General features: G+C 33.6%; 1 protein-coding gene across 1 annotated transcript in view; it reads right to left on the reverse strand.

Moving 5' to 3' along the window:
- LOC145806664 (L-ascorbate oxidase-like) overlaps positions 1 to 24006 on the reverse strand; it is a 32137-nt gene extending 8131 nt beyond the window's left edge. The window contains exons 1-4 of the mRNA XM_082904141.1: positions 23582 to 24006; positions 23299 to 23391; positions 16159 to 16371; positions 12423 to 12617 (exon numbers count right to left, since the gene is read on the reverse strand). Of these exons, the coding sequence (XP_082760267.1) occupies positions 12423 to 12617; positions 16159 to 16371; positions 23299 to 23391; positions 23582 to 23905 (825 nt within the window). The 5' untranslated portion in view covers positions 23906 to 24006. The remainder of the gene's footprint in view (positions 1 to 12422; positions 12618 to 16158; positions 16372 to 23298; positions 23392 to 23581) is intronic.
- Between the last annotated feature and the right edge of the window lie 224 nt (positions 24007 to 24230).

Here is a 24230-nt window from a genome sequence, read left to right on the forward strand (position 1 = left end):
TTCAGTTGATGCCCAATCTGCGCCAACTCAACCTCTAAAGCCAAAACAAAAAAGGGTGAAGAAGGCTCAACCAAAGGCAAAGGTGACTCAGGTTGACACTGAGGATACTTTGCCAATTTCAAATTGGCTCCAAGTGAGAAAACCACCTCCATTCCCGAGAAGAGATCTGCTGAAACACATCCTGCCAAATCCGCCAGATCAAAGAGGCCGAGGTCGTCTGCTGTAACCACCTCGGGGTCCTCAAAGCACGAGGCCCCCTGGGCACCCCAAATCACTCTGGAAGATAAACCCGTTATGGCCAACGATAGCGCCGATGACATCAATGTCGGCGTTGCCCTCAGCACCGCTTTGCTTCTTCCCGGCGATCTCGATCGAAACGCCGAGTTGAGTGAGTATGAGAACAATGCTCTGATGCTTCAGCGCTCTGTTCAAGTAAGTGCCTCTATTTGGTTCTTTTTCTTTCTTTCTAGTACTTAGAAAATTTCCTAATACCTTTTGTTTTGTTCACTTTCAGGCCATCCAGCATGCTCATTCCTTCTCAATTCAATCTTTCGAGAACCGTGAGAAGCTAGCCGAGAAGAAGATGGAGGTCTTCACTCTTCAGAAGACTAATAAGAACTTGCAGTCAAAGATGAAGACCCTTGAATATCAAGCTGAGGATGCTATCAAGGCTCAGTAGGACGCCGAAGAGAAAGCAGGTGCTGCTGAAGCGATAAAAAAAGTTCTTCAAGCCCAACTGAAAGAGGCCGAGGACAAGATGGCCGAGGCCCAAAAGGAGCTTCAAGACGCCCTGGTCACCAAAGAGGCCGAAGTTAAGGCCGCCGATGAGAAGGGCTATAACGAAGGGGTAGCCGATGTCACGGCGGGCTACGAGAAGCAAGTGAAGCAGGCATGCAACAAGGGTTTCACCCTTGGTTGGATGTCTCTTCTAAAAAAGCTTGATGTCCCCGAGGACTCACCCCTCAGGAATGCCGATGCCATTCCTCTTCCATTCCCTCCAACTCCAAGCCAATCCGCCGACGACGACTCTAAGTCCGAGGAGGAGGAGGTTTTGGTAAGGAAGTCCAAAGACGTTGCTAGGGTCAAGTCTCCTCCTCAAAATGAGCAAGTCCTGGACTTGACTCAAGATGAGGAGGATGAGGAAGTCGCCAAGGATGCTGCTCCAGAGAAGGCGTCATCAGACATGCCCCCTGCTGATAAGAGCCTAGATGAAACCCTTCAGGAAATTGATGCTGAACTTGCGGCTGAGAAGGTTGCCGAGATGTCTTCTCAGCAGTCCTCCGAGGTCCAAACCCAGCCTACTGCTGAAGACTCTTAATTTTGGTGTTATTTTCTTCCATCTTTTGTACTTTTGCTTTTCTTCTTTTGGGAACAATTGTAAGCTATTGGCCGACGTGCCTTTTTTGAATATTAATACAACTTTCCTTCTCTGAATGCTTGTATCTTTGTCTTTTCTTTACTGCTTTTGCATGATTCTATACTTAGAATATTTTTTGTATCTTTAACATGTACTTCAATCTTTGTGTAACCTTCTCGGGGCGACACACCTCGGTCATACAGACTTGGTTTAATTTTAACTTGTAAACTTTTCTCAAGCTTCAACAAGTATTATCATCTCGGTTTAACTCTAACTTGTAAACTTTTCTCAAGTTTCAACAAGTATCATCATCTCGGTTTAACTTTAACTTGTAAACTTTTCTCAAGTTTCAACAAGTGTTAAACATTATATCGATTTAACTTCAACTTGTAAACTTTTCCCAAGTTTCAACAAGTGTTAAACATCATATCGTCTCTCTGCCCCCCAATGTGAACCTCAGTTCCACTTGGGTTCTCATTATCCATGTATTCAAGAAATATCGGCAAGTATCTAAGAAATGTAGAAGAATTCTACTGAAATTTTATTCATTATGTCGGCAAGAAACAAGGAAAATCTAATGATAAAAAAATTTCAGATTACAAGTGTTCCAAGGCCTCGGCAATTCTTTGCCCTCATTATCTTCAAGCTGATATGCCCCATTACCCAATACCGAAGTGATTCTGTAAGGTTCTTCCCAGTTTGGGCCAAGCTTGCCCTCCCTGGGATCCTTCTTGTTGCCGACGACTTTTCTCAAGACTAGGTCGCCAACTTGGAACTCCCTTGGGTTAACTTTTTTATTGTAAGCTCTGGCAAGTTGCTGCTGGTATGCTGCCAGCTGAATTGCAGCTCTTTCTCTTCTTTCTTCTAGTAGGTCCAGATCTCGGGCTAAGAGTACATCATTAGTCCCGTTCTCTACTCCCTGGGTTCTGATCCCAAGGATGCCGACCTCCAGCAGAATGACAGCTTCTGTGCCATAGACCATGGCAAAGGGGGATTCCCCCGTTGATCTTCTCGGCGTAGTTCGATATGCCAGAGCATACTTGGTAGTTCATCCACTCACTTTCCCTTCGCTGTCTGTAGCCTCTTCTTTATCCCATCCAAGATAATTTTGTTGGATGCTTCTGCTTGTCCATTGCTCTAAGGAAAACTTGGGGTTGAAAAGTAGTTCTTGATCTTGAACTTTGCGCAGAAGCTCTTGATTAGCTTGCTGTCAAATTGTGTTCCATTGTCAGCAACTATTGCTCTCGAAATTTCAAATCTGGTGATAATGTTCCTCCATAAGAAGTTCTTCACGTCTACATCTCGGATCTTGGCTAGGGGCTCCGCTTCTGTCCATTTGGTGAAGTAATCTGTTACTACCAGCAGGTACTTCCTTTGTCCAGTTGCTTGGGGCAGTTGCCCAACGAGGTCCATGCCCCATTAGGCAAATGGCCAAGGACTGGATACTGGGTTTAGGTCTGCTGCTGGCTGGTGTATCAGTGGTGCAAACCTTTGGCATTTTTTAACCTTCTTGACATAGGCTTCTGCATCTTTTTGCATGTAGGGCCACCAATACTCCTAGGTAATGGCCCTATGGGCTAGTGATCTGCCCCCGGTGTGGCTTCCACAGATTCCTTCATGTATTTCATATAAAAAATCTTCAACTTGTAAAGGATGTACACACCTCAAAAGGGGTCCAGTGAAGGATCTTCTGTAGAGATGTCCTTCCACTGTCAGAATGAATCTGCCGACTTCAATCTAATCTTGTGTGCCTCCTTGTGGTCGTCTGGCAGCTTTCCTTCTTTCAGGAATGTAATAATTGCATCCATCCAGCTTGGTCCCATGTCCACACACATCGCTTCGCGCTCTGTGGTCAGTGGTTCGATGCTCGGGCCCGACAAGTAATCAACCATTATGGTCCTTACTTTTCCAGGTTGTACCGCACTAGCTAAGTTGGCCAACGCATCGGCGTGGCTGTTATCATCTCGGCTTACCTGAAGTAGTCGGCAGTTCTGAAACAAGGCTGACAACCTAATGACCTCCTTTGCGTAGGCTGACATTCGTTCATCTCGGGTAGCAAACTCGCCCGTTGTCTGGTTAACTATCAGTTGTGAATCACAAAAAACTATTACCTCATCTGTTTGTACTGCCGCTGCCAGCTTCAGCCCTACAATGAGTGCTTCGTATTCTGCTTCATTGTTTGAGGCCTTGAACCCCAAACGAATCGATTGTTCTATTATTTGCTCATCTGGAGATATCAAAACTACTCCTGCCCCCGCTGCCTGTCGGTTGGAACTCCCATCAACGAACAGTCGAAAGGAGTCGCCGATGTAAATGATGCAGGGTCTGAGTTTTTTCTTCTTTCTTTTGTTCTTTCGCCTTTACCTGGGCTTCTCCTTGCTTGTTTGGACATCGTTCATCTTGGCTCAATGGAGCCCGATGTACGATGGATTCTGGCATGAACTCGGCCACGAAGTCGGCCAGAACTTGGCCTTTGATTGCTGCTCTGGGTTTGTACTCCAGGTCATACTGGCCCAGGGCGACTGCCCATCTGGCTATTCTTCCTGTCAAGTCTCCTTGTTGCAGCAAGGACTTCAAGGGGTGTTCAGTTAGCACCACAATTTTATGGGCCTGGAAGTAATGGTTCAGCTTCTTTGAAGCCATTACCAAAGCCAGTGCCAATTTCTTTAAGGGTAGATACTTTGTTTCTGCATCGGCCAAGGTTTTGCTTACATAGTAAACATCCCTTTGCTCCATTTTTTCTTCTCGGATTACCACTGCGCTCACTGCGTGTTCTAAAACCATTAGGTACAGGAACAGCTCCTCCCCAGGTTCTAGATTTGAAAGAACTAGAGCTATGGTCAAGTACTTCTTCAGGTCGGCCAAAGCTCGGTCCATAGGAAGTCCGTGGCTTTCTTCACTAAGTTGAAGAAAGGTTTGTATTTGTCTGAACTTTTACTGATGAACCTATTCAGGGCTGCGGCCCTTCCAGTTAGCATTTGCACCTATTTTGCCGATGTCGGGTTCTTCAAATCCAAGATGGCCTTGATCTGATCTGGGCTGGCCTATATGCCCCTTCTAGTCACCAGGTATCCCAAAAACTTACCAGATCCTACTCCAAATACACACTTTACTGCATTGAGTCGGAGCCGATATGTCTTAAGGATGTCAAAGACTGCTTTCAGGTCGGCCAGATGACCTTCAGGTTCCTTGGTCTTTACGACCATATCGTCAATGTACACTTCTACCGTTCTGCCAATCAGGTATTTGAACATCTTGGTTACCAATCTTTGATAAGTTACTCCTGCGTTTTTCAGCCCGAAAGGCATCACTCTGTAGCAGTACAGTCCTTTGAGGGTGATAAACGCAGTCTTCTCTTCATCTGGGGGGTACATGGCTATCTAATGGTACCCCCTGTATGCATCCAAGAAGCTCATCCTCCCATGCCCCGAAGTGGCGTCTACCAGCTGGTCAATCTTGGGTAGAGGAAAACTGTCTTTGGGACAAGCTTTGTTTAAACTGGTAAAGTCTACACAGACCCTCCATTTACCGTTCTTCTTCACCATTACTGTGTTCGATAACCATGTCGGGTAATTTTCTTCTCGAATGGCCCTGAAATCGAGAAGTCTGTCTACTTCTTCTTCCACTGCTTCGACGTGTACCAACGTCAGTCTTCTTACTCGTTGAATTATAGGTTTGGCCGACCTGTCAACGTTCAACTTATGGCAAGTGACCTCGGGGTCAATGCCTGGCATTTCGTAAGGTGTCCACGCGAACACCTCAATGTTTGTTCTCAAAAAAGCTTCCAATTCTTTTTCCTCTTCTTCGGTTAAGCCCGAGCTGAGAAGAAAGAAGCGTTCTTCATCCCCTTTCTGGACGAGAATTTTCTTCAGTACTTCTTCGCTCTTCTCGGCTGGCTCATTGCCGACATCTTCTAGGACCTCCACGTCCTCGTCTTCGATCTCTGCCTTTTCTGGTTCTCGAATGCTGCAAGTGGATTTCATTGCTGCCATAAAGCAATTTTTTTCCTGCAGCTGATCTCTTCTGACCTCTTCAATCCCATGCTCTGTTGGGAACCACAATAGTTGATGCAGTGTTGAGGGAACAGCCCCCATTGCATGCAACCATGGCCTTCCCAAGATGATGTTGTAAGGGAAGGGTGTGTCGATTACGGTGAGTTCTGTTGTTATCTTCTTGGTGCCTACCCGCACCTCTAAGCTGTTTTGTTCCTAGTGGCCATGTCGGCATTCCATTGAACCCGATCATTGGGCTATTGGATTACTCCATATCGTCTGGGTGAAGGCCGAGCTCCTTGTAACATCGAACGTACATGATGTCGCAAGAGCTGCCTTGGTCAATCAGGATGCGTTTTACTTGGCACTCCCCAACCTGGAGGGATACTACCAAGGCGTCATTATGCGGATGCTGCACCATCTCAAGGTCGGCTTCTGAAAAGGACACTATTGGTCCTTGGCACTCCTCTGCCCGATATCTCTTCTCCCCAACTTGGTAGACATGTTGCAGGTGTTTTACCTTCTCGGTCTCCCCCATAATTTCGTTCTCGTTGACCTTCGAGTGAATCACATTAACTACCCGAGGTCCTCCTGCCTAAGGTTGTGGTGCTGGGGGAGGCGGAGCTGCTGGCGCCTGAGGCAATCTTTCATGCTCTTCCCTCGTCCTAGCCTCATCAACAAGGTCTCTCAGATGGCCTTGTCTCACCAGGTCTTCCAAGTGTGTTTTCAAGGCTCTGCAGCCCTGAGTCATATGCCCATCTTCGTTGTGGTAAGCACAACGCCTACCAAGGTTTCTTCCCATAAATTCTCCTGGAGCCCTTGCTGGTGCTCTGAAATAGGGTTGATTTTGAATTTGTTCCAGGGCTTTATGAATTGGGATTCGGAACACAGTTGTCACTGCCTGTGCAGCCCTTAGTTCTGTTTCTTGTTTGCTCGATCAATTGTTACCTCAGCCTCACTTCGGCGAGCCGTTTTCTTTCTCTTGCTTTATCTTCTTAGTCCCCGACGTGTTTTCTTCGGCTCTGGCATACTTCTCAATTCTCACCATGAGCTCTTCCATACTTTTTGGCAATGTCTTTGCCAAAGACTTTCGTAGTGAACAGTTGTCTTTTAGGCCGTTCTTGAAAGATACGATCGCCACCTCTTGATTGCATTCGGGTATTCGGTTGAATACCTCATAGTATCTTTTTGCATAGGCCCTAAGGCCTTCATCCTTGCTGATCTTCAGAGCCATCAATGCGTCCACCCTTAATGGCTGCAGCTTGTTTGTTACGAACCTAGCCACAAACATCTCGGCCAGGCCTTCCCAAGTCTTCACGCTTCCCTTTGGTAGTTTATGGAACCAATCTGACGCAATCTCCCCGAAGGATGAGGAGAACACTTTGCAGAACAACGGCTCATTCCCACTATACAATGCCATTGAGTTCAAATATAATCCAACGTGGAAGTTAGGGTCTGACTTACCATCATATATTTGGAAGCTCGGCATACTGAATCTCTTCGGCGCCTCAAACCTGTCCAATTCCACCGAGACTGGTGTCCTCGACTTATCTGGGGAGGTTACTTCGACATTGACGTTCTGTTGCTTCCTCTTGAGGTAATCTCTTAAGTCCTCCATCATCCGCCCAGGAGCTCGGCTATCTCCTACTCTCAGTCTTTTTGGTGCACTATTTTCAGCTTCGTGGTGAGCCCTTTTCGACCCTTCTCCATGAGTTGTATCGAAGCACAATGCCTGCCCCTGAATATGCCGATGTCCTTTGGGATCTGCCTCCTTTGTGCGATGTGTCCTCCGTGATTCTTCTCTTCTTGACTTTTTTCGTCTGACTTCCCTAGAAGGTCGGTGAGAGTATCTTTCACTCCCGTTGTGCTGAGGGGCTACGGGGATCGTTTTCTACCCTCCCTTCTGGGCATTGGTGGCTGGAATCGGCGTGTCCTGTAGCGGAAACGGTGGCTGCATGACGTTATTTTGCATCATGAAATTAACGACCGACTGCAGGTCTGCCAATTTGTTTGCCATCTCTTTTACCTCTTCGTCCCTCCGCAGGCACCTATCCTTCCATACTTGGAGGTCGTCCTCATTGTAGTATCCACTTCGATCTGGTTTCTTTGGTGTGTCGTCAGTCTGGCCAACGTCTTTTACTCCGTGATTCTGGTCACGAGTTTCTGCGTTGCATTCGTCTCCTGTGATATCAAGGTCGATAGGTCTCCCACTCCCAACAGGAGTGTCGTCCCCAATCTTTTCTTTTTGTCCGTTACTGGCCATCTATTCTCCTTTCTTTCCCACAGACGGTGCCAAATTGTGTGGGTGATTTTCCGACCACATTGCCAACTTAGTATTCAGCTGGAGAACATTGGCAAAATAGATGACACCTGGTTAACCTGCAACAGAAAGAGAAGATTCCGGTGGTGGTTTGTCCACCGGGGGGCACTCCGACGATCAAGTCAGTATATCTCTCAAAGATAATCAATAGTATTAATCTCACTATTTAGAATACAAATTGCGTACCTTAGACCCACGGGGGTGCCTCTCTTTTATAGCTAACTCAATCCTTGTCCAAACAGGAGTCTAGCTCTAATAGACTTAGCATTACTAAATCTTGGACTCCCAGTAGGATTGGGATAAACTCCCTAAGAGTCTTATCCTTTCCCAACTGTAGTCTTCCCCCTTTCTAGAACTCTTGTGCCTTATCCGCTTATCTCGGATTCCGATATCTTCGGAGGTAACCTCGGTCTCGCCGAGATCACCTCGACGTTATGATCAGGACACGTAGCACCTCGACTGACACGTCGGCGTCACTTTAGCCACGTGTTGGTACTCAGAAAATATATCCCCACAGTAAATGTAAAACACATCAAACTAACCTGTCTTGTTCCAAGATGGCACAAAAATGAAAGCCCAATCATTTCTTTAAGAAAATCAAATTGATTGAACCCACATGATCCTATCCTAATTTTCTTTTAAAAGATAAATAATTTGTTATCAAAATCATATTGTGATTTTAAATATTTAATTAACTTAATTTTTTTAATAAATTACTTATTCAAAAAATTTTACAATAAAAACAATTCAGATCATCAATCCCCAACACTAAACCCATCATCCACTGGGCCCTAATTCCTTCACAACACTTCACTAAAGCCACCATGTCCGTGTGACTTTTTTACCCATGCTCCAACTTGTCAACTACTCATAATTATATATACGGGAAAAAAAAAATTAATAACACAAAAATCAATCATATAATTACATCTATATATATATATATATATACTTAAATTTTTGTAAGTTTCACCTCTGAATTAATGGTTAATGTCAAAATGAAATTTATTTTTACTTTTTTATTTTATTATTTAATATGTCAATTTAATTATCAGATTGTATTGAGATACATAATATTAATGATGGAATCCATTATACTTATGTGGACAAGTAAAATGATTATTAGTCCATAGCCTTGGGACCTAGAAGCATAGAAACAACTGGTGTTAGCAAGAAAAATTTTAGGGGTTCAATTATAGTCGAGAGTTAATTTAATAACTAATAATTAATTTTTATTAATTAAAAAATAATAATAATAATAAGGTCTATTTTAAAATTCATTATATTTGTCAAAAAGTTATTATAAAAAATGTTAATTTCTCTTTCTATTGTTTTATACATCTTTTTTATAAAAAAAATTTAAAAAATTAATTTCCAAAACAACCGTATGATATAAAAATATGATGAGTAAAAAAAAAAGTTTTTGAATCGGTAGCGTGCCATCACAAATAGCATATTTGTCGACGGAAAAAGTTTTTGCGACGGCACTGCGATGGCAACTCAAGGGACGAAAATGGTCAGGTCGCAAAAGGTTTTGAGTGGGCAAGATGCCGACACAAAAAGATTCAATTTTTTGAGATGGTAAGTTTCTGACGCAGAAAGTAGGGCTGCAAACGAGCCGAGCCGAGCCGAGTTTTAATATGTTTGGGCTTGTTTATTAAGATTTTAACGAGCTCGAGCTCGAGCTCGAGCTAGAGCTGAATAAAAAATTAACGAACCGAGCTCGAGCCGAGTTGGCTTAGGCTCGACTCGAGCTCGAGCCTGTTCACGAGCCTTAACGAGCCAAAAAAAATTATAAATTCATACCTACATGTGAGGCTAAAGTTACAATTAAAACTTTGATTATACAATTATATATACAATATATATAAACATACTAAAAAAAAGTCAATATTTTACTAAAATAATAATATCTACTATCACTATTATGTAAATGTACTATCTATAGTTAACTATTATTTACATTTATATTTTTTAAATATATAAATAGCATATTTCTCTTATTTTTTATACATATTTTTATATTATTTAATATATAAATAATAAATATTAAACGAGCCAGCTAACGAGCCGAGCTTTAGAATGTTTGGGCTTGTTTATTAAAAATTTAACGAACTCAAGCTCGAGCTCGAACGCAGAAAAAATCTAACGAACCGAGTTCGAACAAGCTCTTACCGAGCCGAGCTCGAGCCTGTTCATAAACGGATCTGTTCATTTGCAGCGCTAGCAGAAAGTGGTTAAATGTTTTAAAAAATCTAACCCATAATTTCCTCATTGAGGCTCCCAAGATTCAAACCGGTTTCATCTGGGTAACTTGAACCCAACATACCACACTTAGCCCACTGCACCACAATATTTCTTTTGATTCTAAATGAGATATATATTATTTATAGTCTATGCACTCAATATTAATACAAAAGTATATGTATAAACAAATATATTTATTAAATATAATCAAGTAAATATATATATCTTGAGTATAAAAAATATTTTTGTTGCCACGACATTAGTTGTCGACACAAAAAGGTCTAATTTTTTGCATCGGAACGGGTTTGCTGACTCAAAAGGTCTATCTTTTGCATCAATAAATTCAACCGACTCAAGTAATGCTATAAAATATTAATTTTTGTGTCAGCCAATGCTAAAGTTTCGTATTTGCATCAGTAACTCCGTACCGTCACAAAAAAACTAACTTTTGCGACAGCAAAATCAACCGACTCAAAAAAATCAACTCAAAAGGCCATTTAATTAGTAGTGGTAATTTTATTGCCCACCTAAAGTTTAGACTGTGACTACACTAATGCCAACTCAAAAAAATGGATTCAAAAGACCTTTCAATTAGTAGTGGTAAGATTATTGCCCACCTTAAGTTTAGACAGGGACTACACTAATCAATGGCTGAGATGTCATGTGTGAGGGATATATTCCATTAGTTAACTTTATGAAAACAAAACAGAATAATTGCAAAGTTTCTTACACCTTAGTATCTTCTCCCTCCTTTTGTTTTTGCTCTTTAGGAAATTATTAAGATGTCTTTGTGATGCTTTCTTTATGCTATGCAATTTCACAACTTCATTATCAATACTCATGTTAGCTTTTCCACACCCAACTTACATACAAATATATGCACATATATAATACATAAAAATATCAAGTAACTCTCACTTAATCTCTAGAAGGCTATGATAGTAGTGTTGTTGTCCATTATTAGGACCCTTCTTTTTTTGTATTCTATGCTTTTGTTGTGAGGCAATTTGTCCAATATCAAAAAGTAGAGAATAGAAGCTTCGAGGCAATGAAGTGGAGCAGTGTGGCCCAAGGACATTGAGATGGAGATTTTTTGGGAAAAATTATTAAACAGTACATATAGTTAAAAACGATTATAAACACATAAAAAGTATTTTTTTTTAATAAAAAACATAAAACTTAGACCTCAAAAAAATTTTCACATTTTAATAAATATTTATCTCACTTTTTACTAAATAATATATATATATATATATATATTGGAAAAAAATTACCACTAGTGATAATTTGAAAAAAAATATTAATATTTATAAATTTTATTATTTATTTATAATTATTTTTTAAATTTCACACAAAAATAATTTTTTTTTCTTCTCATCCACCAGCCACTAGGGTCCTGGTGACTAGTCATAATGGCTAGTACTGGTGGGTCAGCATGTACTGTAACTATATTTTATATTTTTTTAATACAAAATGAAAACGGTCACAAACTCAAAATTCAATTTGGGTTTGGAATTATGTCCACTTGCAAAAGATTATTCTCACATATGAATAGATGCATCTGAATACAGTCTAACATCTCCTTTGGTAACTTTTAATTTTAATTAAAAAATTAAAAAATTATTATATTATTTTTTTACATATTTTTTTTATAAAAATTTAAAAATTATTTTTTATAAAAAAAAATTATTAAAATAATATGTTCCTAAACGAGGTCGGAAAAAATGATTGTGAGAGCAGACAACTCATTCCAATGTGAGTGTGAAGTGTCCATGAAGGAAGAAAGAAATTTCTGATATTATTCATAAGTACTCTAATATTATTACCAAATTCTAATTTCAAAATATATTTAAAAAAATAACGTGAGATTCAAATTCATTTTAAATTATCACAAATCTAATGTATATATGTTTTTTTTATTTTTAAATTTTCATAAGAAGTCGGTATACCTATTAGTTTTATTTGAAGCATCCAATAAGACTAATTTCAACACATATCTACATAATTATACACTTGTATAGAATAAGTCTAATAGTTGTGCAGCACCATTTTATGGTATAAGGTTGCAGATTCCACTCTTATGAAGAGAAATTTCTTTGTCGATATTTTTCTTCCTCGTTATGGAAGTTGTACATAATTTATTTCTTTTTAAATTCTGGCTAACGATAGTAGTTGAACTTTGTAAATGTTGGCTTTTTAAGTATATTGTTAGACTTTAATTGTCTAATCTGATGTAATGATTATCATATTTGTAATTACTTTTTATCAATTAATTAAAAATATATATATGTATAGGATATGCAATTATTTCTTAAAATGTATGCATTATTGAATTGCTAACCATCAATTAATACCCGATTCTTTTATAAGGGAGTCAACTTATGTTGAATTTATTATTACTTGGATACCATGTTAAATTACTAGCTTGGAAATATAATTTTATCTATTATGTATAATGTGTGTGTAAATATAAGAGTGTATGTGCACAACATGGTAATTTTGTTACCGAAATTTGCAAGTTGAGAGATGCGAGTGAGGTGGAGCTGGTAACCCTGAGCCTGTAGATTTTGTTTGGACGCACTCGGAGGATCTGGGGTGCGCACTGTTCGTTACCCCTAAACATGCACTGACTGGATGAAGAATTGCTATAATGCGCAGCTAGAGAACAATTGTACTGTCCTCTACCATTCATCAGCAAAGTCTGAATCAAACGAGGAGAAAGTCACTTTACAGTAAAACAGTCACTCAACTAAAAATAAAATGTCACGTGACAGTACTTTCAAAGATAAAGTAAATTGTATTCACACTGCTTGGTTTTGGTTGGAAGAATTTTTTTTTAGAATTTTTTTTTTTTTGTATTTTTTTATTAATTTTTTTTAATATTTAGACATATTTAACATAAATATACTTAAAAAATATAACTTTTGTAAAAAAAATCTTTAAAAAATTTACTAAATATAAAAAATACAAAAAAAAAAATCAGTATATTTTTCATATTTTTGCATATTTATTAATTTTTTAAAATATTTTTCTCACAAATATTGTACTTTTTAGATACATCTAAGTAAGGTACATTTAAAAAAATAAAAAAATTTAAAATTTAAAAAATATTTAGTAAAAATAAAAAAAAATACGAAAAATAAAAGACTTAATTTTTAGAAAATTGAAACCAAATACATTAATTAATCTTCTTAAATTTTTTTAAAATATATAATAATTTTAACAAAATTATATTCACTTTTCTTTTAATAAAATTAAAGAGAGATAAATTAATATAAACTAGTGGCACAATAATTCAAATAAGTAAGAATATAAATAAATAATAAAAAAAATTGATATCATAATATTTATGTTGCCTAAGTGGTAAGAGTGTTTTAATGAAATCCAAAGCCTTGAATTCAAACTTTCTCTATCTCTATCGGTAACTTTTTATTTTAGGCTAAAAAAAGCTGCCATGTGGCATGACGTGAAGGTTTAGACACCAAGTCTAATCGTCACTTCTCTATGTTTATCTATAACTTTATATTTTAGATTAGAAAAAATTGACACATGGCATGACGCGAAGGATTGAACACCAAGTCTAATCTTCATTTAATAATAGTATAGATAGACGATAGATAGATATAAAAGATAGATAGATAGTGTAAAGACGTGAGAGTATATATATATATATAAGATAAAATATATATTTTAATATAAAAAGAATAATAATAACAATATTTTTTCCATCCATATGACTAAAAAATTACTAATGAAAAATTGCTAAATTTCATGGGAATTAAAATTTTAAAATAGGTCTGATATAATGATGTAACCTTGTGGGACTTATGTATTTTTTTCAAATTTTAAGAGAAGGCAGTGTAATTTACCAATAAAAAGTAAAATAGACTATTCTTTAAAAATTTGTTAAAAATTTAGATTATAGGTTAAAAATAAGTCAATAAAATTTCATATTAAACAAAGTTAATCCAGTTGGTATATTCATGATGTTTAGACATTTTATTAATTTTTAAAGTGGTTAAGGATTTTATTTTTTTTGGAGAAATAAATGTGCAAAGTGATTTATTTTTTATTCATCAAAATGAGCTCTTTTTTTTTAGTCAATAAACTAATTTGTTACCCGTTCCCAAATGAAACTAGGATGTTGATTAATAATTAAATAATGTTAAAAATGATAAACTTTCACAAATATATGAATGATAATTGTCTGTTGTCAAAATATAAAACAGAAGATATATTTTGGAAAATTAGTTAAAAATTAACTTTTTGACATTTTTAAAATATATATATATATATATATAAAAATATATAGAGACGTAATGTGATACAAAATAGGTTAAAAATCAATTTTTAACTTTTAATCAAATTTCTAAGTTTACAAAATTGTCATTGCTCATCGAAGTGGTCAAAAAGATTATTAGAAAAAAAAAAAACACGAAAAACAAATTCAAAAGGCTTCTAAGACAAGACAATAACAAAATGACAACCACTTCTTAAAAAAGATGGTTACCAATGTTGATATATTTGTAAAAAAATATATATACTGTACTAAAATTTTAAATTCTTTTTTGACATTACAGGTTCTTAATCAACGTTAAGTGAGTGAATGACTGGTAGACAATATATTAAATTAGATTTAGATATTCTTTATTACATTTTAATATATAAAATTGTAACATATTATTAAAATTTAAAATCAATTATTCTTTAATTATTATGACAATTTAAATTTTAAAATCTCTTTGATTTTTTGTAAAATTTAAATTTAAAATTAAACTATGTCGGTGTAAATTTTTTCATAATTATTAATATGAAATGACATTTCATTTTATCGATGTAATCCATTGATTTGGTCGGCTAGAATTTGACTGTCCAATTAAAGTTTACTTTTTCTTTGTGATATATATTTGTGGTTTATTTATGTTGAATCTCCAAAGATTATGCTTATGTGCTTTGATGTACATGATTGGATAATATTATAGTACACATTCTTAAAATATGTAATTTATAATATTTATAGATTTAATTATTTAAATGTCATAACTCAATTTTATACTATTATAAAGTGAACAGGAACTTTGGTATCCTGAAACTTTACTCTCTTCATGTCATGTGGCAGTATTTTTTATTTTTTTAAAAAAACTTAAACAAAGAGATGGGCAAGGCTTGAATCCATGACCATGGGTTTAAGTACGAGAACTCATACCACTTAAGCTAAGTACACATTATAATATTAATTTCATTATTATTATTTTTTATTCCTACTTATTTAAATTGCACACGCATCGTGTGTGCCACCCACTAATATATATATATATATATATATGTGTGTGTATAAGATTTTTGTTTTTGAAAAATTTTAAGAAATTAGTTTAGTATTTTCATATGATTCTCATTTTTTCGGATCAAAAAAATATGATTCTCATTTTTTGGCATGAAAATAAATTTTTTTAATGTTTGTTTTGGTCGAACTATAACTCTTGTAAGTTTTTGAAAAATATTTACAAATAAATTATGAAAATTCAACCAAACAAATTTTTTTTTGGCAGTGTGATCAAATCAAATTAGTTGAATATAATGCACGTTGAAAATGATGTTTCAAAAAGAACATGGCTACAAATATTGGAATTTGGAAAGTATTGCTAAAAATATTGAAATAATTTAATTTTTTATAGGTGAAAAGTCAATCATAGAGAAGTAAAAAATAAAAATAAAAAATCTGAGGAGTTAATCCTTATAACAAAATAAATTTTTTATTTTTTATTTTATCAATTTAGATCTTAAATTTTTTATTTGTTTTCAATCTAAACTATTTGTCTATTTTGGTTCGATAAAATCGATAAAAAAAATAGATATTAGTCATTAAGCTCAATGAAAATTATATTTTATATTTACATTAAGTTTAATAACCAAGATACTTTTTTTCGTCGATTTTACTTAACAAAAATAAGCAAATAATTTATATTAAAAATAAATTAAAATATTAGAATTTAAATTGATAAAATTAAAAAATTTAAACTTTATTTTATTAAAAAGCTCAAACTCTAAGATTGTTTTGTAATTATCCTAAAAATTAATCAATTAAATTATCAAAATAGAATTCACGAGGAACTGATGGCCTGAACTAAACAGTGTAGCCATCTTAGAGAATTGAAGATGAGACAAGCCAATGGTTGCATATAAGTTTTTAAAATTATTTAATTAATTAAAAATGCATTAACTAATAAATTAGTTAATGTTACCTGGGGTTCACCAATCCAACGAAATGGCTTGGAAGAGAGGCCGAGCTCTTGTTCATGAACGCTTTCGTGCCACCAATCACTCAATAGTATGTTAAACTCTCCATCGTAATGGAATGGCTCTTTCTCTCCCTTTGCCACGTCAACTATCAATGACCCATATAACCCTGCTGCTCTTTGCATCCCATAGTGTCCATGGTAAAAATATGTTCCCGCCTACATACGAACACACATATTATCCCCATTCAATTAAAATCTCCAAAATCATGTATGTTTTTTTAGTACTAATAATATTTATATATATATATATATAAACTCGGGTTAAAGTTTAATTTTAAAACTTTTGGACCGATAGTCTATAATCTCCAATATTCCTATATATTTGTTCATATGTCATTTATTTATTCATTTTCAATGTCAATCACCGACAACTTTTTCTAATTTTAAGAATAAAGAGAGAAGCTGCAAATAAAATATATATATACATATAAAGTTAAAATTGTTATAAATATCATTTTTGCCTAATAAGTACAAAAAAAAAAAAAAAAAAAAAAAAAAAACCCTTCTCTTTTTGACCTCAAAAGAAAATTTGACATTGTTCTAATGTCCCATTAGCTTCCCTCTTTGAATTTATCACCCAAAAAAATTTTTATATAAAATTTCTATATCAACAAAACATTATTAAAATAATACTTATTTAGGAATATGAGATTGTCACATTATTTATATATACATATGTATATATATTTTGTAAAATATATATATACTCACTAATACTTTTACTAATTTAGCATTACTTTTCTTTTTTAAGATAGAAGTCATCTCAATCACTCTTTTCTTGTGTGTTTGGTTACTAATTTAGCATTACTTTTCTTTTTTAAGATAGAAGTCATCTCAATCACTCTTTTCTTGTGTGTTTGGTTACTAATTTAGCATTACTTTTCTTTTTTAAGATAGAAGTCATCTCAATCACTCTTTTCTTGTGTGTTTGGTTAAGATGTCAAAAAAAGTTGATTTCTTGTTGACTTTTACAAAAGATAAAATCAAGAAAAATGGAAAAGATGAGAAATCATGCGCAATAAAACATCATATAAAGTTAAGGGTGTAACTTAACTTTAAAATTATACATTGAATCCTTACAATTATAAAATTACCTCACCTTTTACCTCACCAGAAAAGGTAAATTTGTGAAGTTTATATATATATAAAATTATAGTCCTAAATATATGATTTTAGATAGGGAGATAAAGGAATATTAAATAATGCAATTAAACCGATAAAAATTAATTTTAAAACTCATTTTCTCACAAAACTTTGAAATTCACATTCATCAAAAATGGAAAAAACAATAAAAGTGATATGCATAATCATTTGTATCTTGGAGTACATTATTTGTATTCAGGGACAGATCCAGGATTCAGACATAGAGGGATAAACATATATATTAATAAGGACTACAATCAGTGGCGGAGCTAGAAAATTAAATTAGAGAGGGACACTTATTAATTATAATAACTTTTATAAAAATATTTCACCCAAGTTTTTACGATTGATTTCAAGAAACATCAAAAAAAAAAAATTAGTGTGTTTAGTTTTAGTTTTCTAAATTCAGTTTTTTGAAAACTGAATTTTTTTATTTTTCGTATTTTTTTATTTTTAGTGAATATTTTTTTGAATTTTAAGTAATTTTTTTACTTTTTTATATACACCTTACTTAGATGTAGGGGTGTTCGCGGATCGGTTTTGTGCGGTTTACAGTTTGGTTTTGACCCGCCCGCATCTATGCGGTTTGGGAAAAAGTCAACCCGCAACCGCCCGCAGTGCGATTTGCGGTTTGTGCGGATAGGGTTTGCAAATGTGCGGGCGGTTGCGGGCGGTTTGCGGTTTACACTTTTTTCTTTAAAAATTAATTTTTGAGTTTTTTTTCCCAGCGAATTTAGGCATCAAATTCATTTTATATATTTGTGATAACAATTTTTTGATGAGTTTACAAATAAAAATTGAATATCAATGCATTAAATGAAAGTACCCAAAACAAAGAAACCCTACACTAGCATTTTTGTCATGAAAAAAATGTATATCAATGCATTAAAGGTTGTACTCAATTAGAATTGCCAGTTCAGTAATCAATAATCAAACTATAAGTTCTATCGACCATTAGAAGGAAAATTTTATTAAGAAAAAGTGGATGAATCACCAATGAAAATCATATAAGAAACCAAGTTTAAGACTTGATAATTCTACGGCATTAAGAAAGTTGAGAAATACTTAAAAATAAGGATCCTAGTGTCATAGAGAATATAATGGTGCTCCTGTAAAAGTTACAAAGTTGGTACATAAAAAATAATAATACTAATAATAATAATTAAAGTGCGGGCGGTTTTTGCGGATTGCGGGTTTAAACCGCAACCCGCCCGCAACCCGCAAATTTGTCATATTTCAAACCGCATCCGCCCGCATTATGTTTGCGAAACCGCCCATTTATATGCGGGTTGGGCGGATTGGGCGGTTCGGATAAATCGTTGCCCACCCCTACTTAGATGTATCTAAATAGTAAAATATTTGTAAAAAAATATTTTAAAAAATTAATAAATACACAAAAATACAAAAAATATACTAAATTTTTGTTTTTTTTTTTTGTATTTTTTGGTATTTAATGTATCTTTTAAATTTTTTTCCCACAAATATTATACTTTTTAAGTGTATTTATATTAAGTGTCTTTAAAAATAAAAAATAAAAATTGCTTAAAATATTAAAAAAATTCATTCAAAACATTAAAATACAAAAAATAAAAAACTAAATTTTCGGAAAACTGTTTTCTGAAAACTGGAAACAAACAAGCTGAATGTTATTTGTAACTAGTGTATCATGGACAATAAAAAAAAATATAGATATAAGTCTTCAAATAAATTATACAATGATAGATTATTTTTTGATACAAAATTTGATTAAAAATTCAATATAATGGTAATACCACGTCATCATTGGTATGTGATATCACCCACTAATGATAAATAAACGCGTAAAGAGTGAACCTCACATGTCAAATGTAACTAATAATCTAATAAATTTCATATCTTTATAGTGAGATTGCTTATAATTGCATATCACTAATAATGACATCGCCTTTACATTCAAAAATTTTATAGCTAATATGGTTTATTTATAATAGTCTCTTCATTTTCAATCAAAACAATCATTATTGTTTTTATAATTTTTAAAATGTCATTGACATTTCACTCTAATAATATTTTTGTAATTTTTTATTTAAAATATTTTCTTTATGTTTGCAAAAAAAAAAAAAATCTCAAAATCCAGGGAGGGCATGTGACCCCCTTGGTTACATGCTCCCTTCGCCACTGACTACAATAATAATTTATACAAATATAAAAAGTGAAAAAATAACACAAAAATATATATAACTAAAGTATTGTTTTCTTGTATCCATGTTAAGTTATGAAAATAACAACCGTAAAATAATCTATTCACTAAACTGAGATATATTGAGTTGTGCTCGACAATCTTTTTGTTATCATGGCATCTATGATAAAATCAAATTAAAATCCCAAACCATGTCTTTCTCAACAAATTTTATCAAGTCAATTGGTATGAGAAAAAAAAAATTCCGTGTTAAATTGTCCAAAACTTTTAATTTCATATTTCAACACTCATGTTCCATAGATAGAGGGGAGTGGCCACTTAAATTTTTCCAAACTTTAGAGGGGTGACTACTTAAAAGTTTTTAAATAAAAAAAAATTAAAAAAAAAAAACATAATGGGGCGAGTCCATACAATTTGGAGATAATTATTAACTAATACTATTATATAGTAAAGAAGATTTTTGATATCGTAAGGGGCCATTGCCCCCTCATGCCCCCTGGTCTCGTATGTATTAAAAAAAACATAGATGTGTGTACGTAGCAAAAAGTAAAAATTGTATAGGACCTACTCTCTACTCATTAGGTTTCAAAAATAAGAAAAAAGAAAATTAGAGAAAGAAAAAAGCAAAAGTTAGCCATGACATTTCATTTTCTCCAAAATAAGTACTAGGGTGTATATATCTGTCCTACCTAGAAAATTTGTTAATGTGCTTAGCAATAATACAAAATTGTATGTAGTACCTAGTTATCAGGTTTCAAAAATAGGAAAAAGAAAAAAAAAAAAAAAAAAAAAAGTTAACCATGACACTTCATTTTCTCCAAAATCAGTAGTTGGGCCCAAAATGCAGCTTATAAAAAGCAGCTTTTATTTACTTTTATTTTATTTTATTTTATATTTTTTTATCGATTAATTTAGCTTGTCAGCCAAACGCTTCACTTCACCCCAAAAAAATCGAAAAGAAGATGCCCAAGGATTCTAAAGAAACTACAACCAAACGGCTAAGTTGGATGTTTTGGGGTTGCAGTTTTGCTTGGAGTAAGCACATATTCCATCCCACAAAGTGTCATATCGTGTTTGTGTCGTGTTACTGTTGGATACGATGTGCTATCTTTTTAAAAGTTTTTATACTTTTTACAGAGGTGTTAGAGACCTCGAGCACCACCAGCACGCCACACTTTTTGTGAGAGAGAGGGAGGAGAGAGAGGAAAAAAATAAATAAATGGGTGATTACAAATCAATTAATTGTGAGTTGTGGGATCATAAATTGTGGAGATCTTAAGTATTATTCTACTTTTTATAATAATAATGTTTGAGACTATTAAAAGTGGTGTTTTAAAAACATCACTAGTGATGATGTGATAATGAACGAGGCTCACTGCTTATGTTTTTTTTTTTTTTTTTTTAAATGCTTACCAACTCATTATTGATATTTTAGAACACCACTTTTAATAGGATGTATTATTACCCTTTTATAATGTATGTTGTGCAAGTTAAAACATACTAACCATTACAAAATATGTGTTTATATATACTAAAAGAGTATACACATTATCATAGAGAGTGCAATTAAAACGGAGTCACAGGTGAGTGTAGCGAAAGACCGTGTTCTGCGTAGTGGGCAACATTTTTTTGATTTACACAATACCTATCTAGTAAATGTAATATATGAAGGAAAAAAAAAATATTCAGTCTGTTTGGTTTGAGTTTTTTGGATTAAATTTTTTAAAAATTGAATTTTTTAGTTTTCGTATTCTTTTGTTTTTAGTGAATATTTTTTAAATTTTAAATATTTTTTTTTACTTTTTTAGATATACCTTAGTTAGATGTATCTAAAAAATAAAAATTTTGTAAAAAAATATTTTAAAAATTTAATAAATACATAAAAATACAAAAAATATACTAAATTCTTGTATTTTTTTATATTTTTGGTATTTAGTGAATTTTTAAAAGATTTTATTTACATTTTTTTTATTTTTTAGGTGTATTTTTGTTAGGTGTGTCTAAAAAGTAAAAAAATTACTTAAAATATTAAAAAAAATTCAGTAAAAAAAAACACGAAAAATAAGAAAATAGAATTTTTTGAAAAGCGTTTTCTGAAAATTGAAAACAAGCAATGATTTTTTTTAGAAATAAAAAATGCATGACAGTTTTAAATAAGTGAGTTTTTTTTTTCCTTTTTTTTTTAAACGGCTAAAATAAAATTTATTGATGAATAAAATAGTACAATCAATACAACAATAGTGGTACTCTAATTTAAAAGTTAGACTTATTTTTCAAACTCAATATATAATGTGGAAGTTTATTAAAATATTTAAAGCAACTCTATCTCTTATATCTTTTTTAATCATCAGTCAATCACCTTTTTTATATATCATTAAATCTAAAAATTGAACTTCTATATTTTTTTCAACAGTAAAACTCATCAATGAAAAAAAGACTTAGGCTTCGTTTGGAAAATGAGTTGGCTTTTTGACTTTTTGTTTTTTTTTTACTATTTTAGTCTGGGCTAAAAAGTTTAGTTTGGAAAGGACTTTTTGATTTTTTGATTTTTTTAATTTTTTTTTTTGTGAGAGAAGAGTGTAATGATTATGGGTTAGATGTGATATTTTATTTGTTGTGACTAAAATAACTTATTTTATCTTTTGTTACTAAAATAACCAAAAAAAACTCTCAAACCAACGAGGTTAGCACTAAGCAAAACCAAGCCCAAATAAAATCAAGTAGCCAAGGACGATGGCTCCAAAAAGGAGCAAATCACCAACCTCAAGCACGGACAACATCAACTACTAAAATAGGAGAAATATTAGGGATAAAAAAAACTTTTACTAAAATTTTTACTTAATACTAACATGAGTATGGAATCCATACCACCCACACTCATATAAATATTTAATATAATTTTTAAAGTTTAACATTTTTGATGAAATAGATGATAAACGAAGAAAATTTTAAACTAGCCAAGAAATTTTTTAAACCAACTCCAATCATACGTAATTTTCTCTTATATGCATAATTTTTTTTTACCACACGGAAAGATATTAGTAAGTACTATATATAGGGCTATTTTGGGAACTTGGCTAAAAGTCACTTTTTTTGGTTAGTAGCAAAAGTTAAAAGTTGGCTTTTTTGGCTTTTTTTTCATTTGGCAAGTTGGTTTTTAGCCAACGGTGCAATTACAATTTTACCCCTCATGGGTCACAATGTGTTACATAGGTTCAGTTGTAAATATTTTAAATAAATGGGGGTAGTTTAGTCATTTTATTATGATTTGACATCATAAACAAATATTAATCAAAAAAGTCAAAAGTCACTTTTTACCAACTTCCCAAATCATTTGTCTAAAAAAAGTCAAAAGCTTGGTTAAAAGCCAAAAAATCACTTTTTACCATCTTCCCAAAACAACCCATAATTAGATTATCACAATAAGTTGACACTACTTTATTAATTCAAATTGGAAGTCACCCCTCACGTTATTAATTAAGTGTCCCTCGTGATCATTTAAAAGTTAAAGATGAGATCCTCACTTCAAAGATATATGTATTCATATGGAGAAATTATTTAATACTCTTGTAACATTACTAGGTGATATTTCAAAATACTAATTATTGACCTGAACTATAAGACTCCTCACTTTTGTGTTAAGAGTTATAAGAGATAATTGATGGTATCTAACATGTAAATGAAAAAGGGCAATACTCCAAAAATATTAAATAATTTCCCATTAATATGAGAGTGAGAGAGAGAAGAGAGAGTTTAGTTACCCTCTCAACTTTGAATCTATAGACAAAGGTTTCTCCTGGGTTAATAACACATTGTGAAATGGATGCAGTTCCATCAGCCCATGGTGTTCCTTGCTGCAAAAACACACACACAAACATTACCAATTAAGAAGAAAGAACAAACGACTCCATAACAATGTGAATGAAATCAAAAATTACAACATACAAAAAGATAGATACAGAGAGTGTCTTAGTATCATTTGTACATCAATTTTCATCAATAAAATTTCTTTTTTACCGAAGAGAGAGAGAGAGAGAGAGCAACCTGTCTGATACCATGCCAGTGAATGACAACTCCTTCAGTAGTAAGCTTGTTTTTAAGTTCAACATTAACAATGTCTCCCGCTCGAGCGCGGATAGTTGGCCCCGGAAACTGCCCATTGATCCCCAACACCACACCCTCGACACAGTCGGGAGACCAGTACATGTACTCAACTTCCCATTTGAAATGCCTGGTTTTGGATCCCAGAGACGACTCGACCAAAACCGACAAACAACAACAAATCAGAAGGGCAACCCTACAAGCCCTTGAACATGGGTCAGCAGAAGAGGAAGGTACTAAGATTCTGTTAAAAAATGAACCACCCATTGTTTAGATTTTCGGAAGATGGTCTCTCTTCTCTCCTCCAATAAGAAGATGAAAGAAGCTATAGTGTGTGAAAAGACATGACTGGGTGGAATGTAAAGATGCCACTGTTTTGCATCACCACTAAATCCAGTTTATATAGAAAATCTAGCAGGCTCCCTGTTTTTCTTTTTCTTTTTTTTTTCCCTTCTTTTTTTTTTTGTTTTTTTGTTTTTTTTTGTTTTTTTTATATAAAGTAATGTTATTCATAATCTCATTTTTTGTCTAATTTTTTCACTACTAACAGTAAGATCTATATTCATAAATGTATATGAAATTCACTGACTCA

This window comes from Camellia sinensis, chromosome 14, assembly GCF_055761805.1.
Source record: "Camellia sinensis isolate YWXY chromosome 14, ASM5576180v1, whole genome shotgun sequence".
Taxonomy (NCBI): Eukaryota; Viridiplantae; Streptophyta; class Magnoliopsida; order Ericales; family Theaceae; genus Camellia; species Camellia sinensis.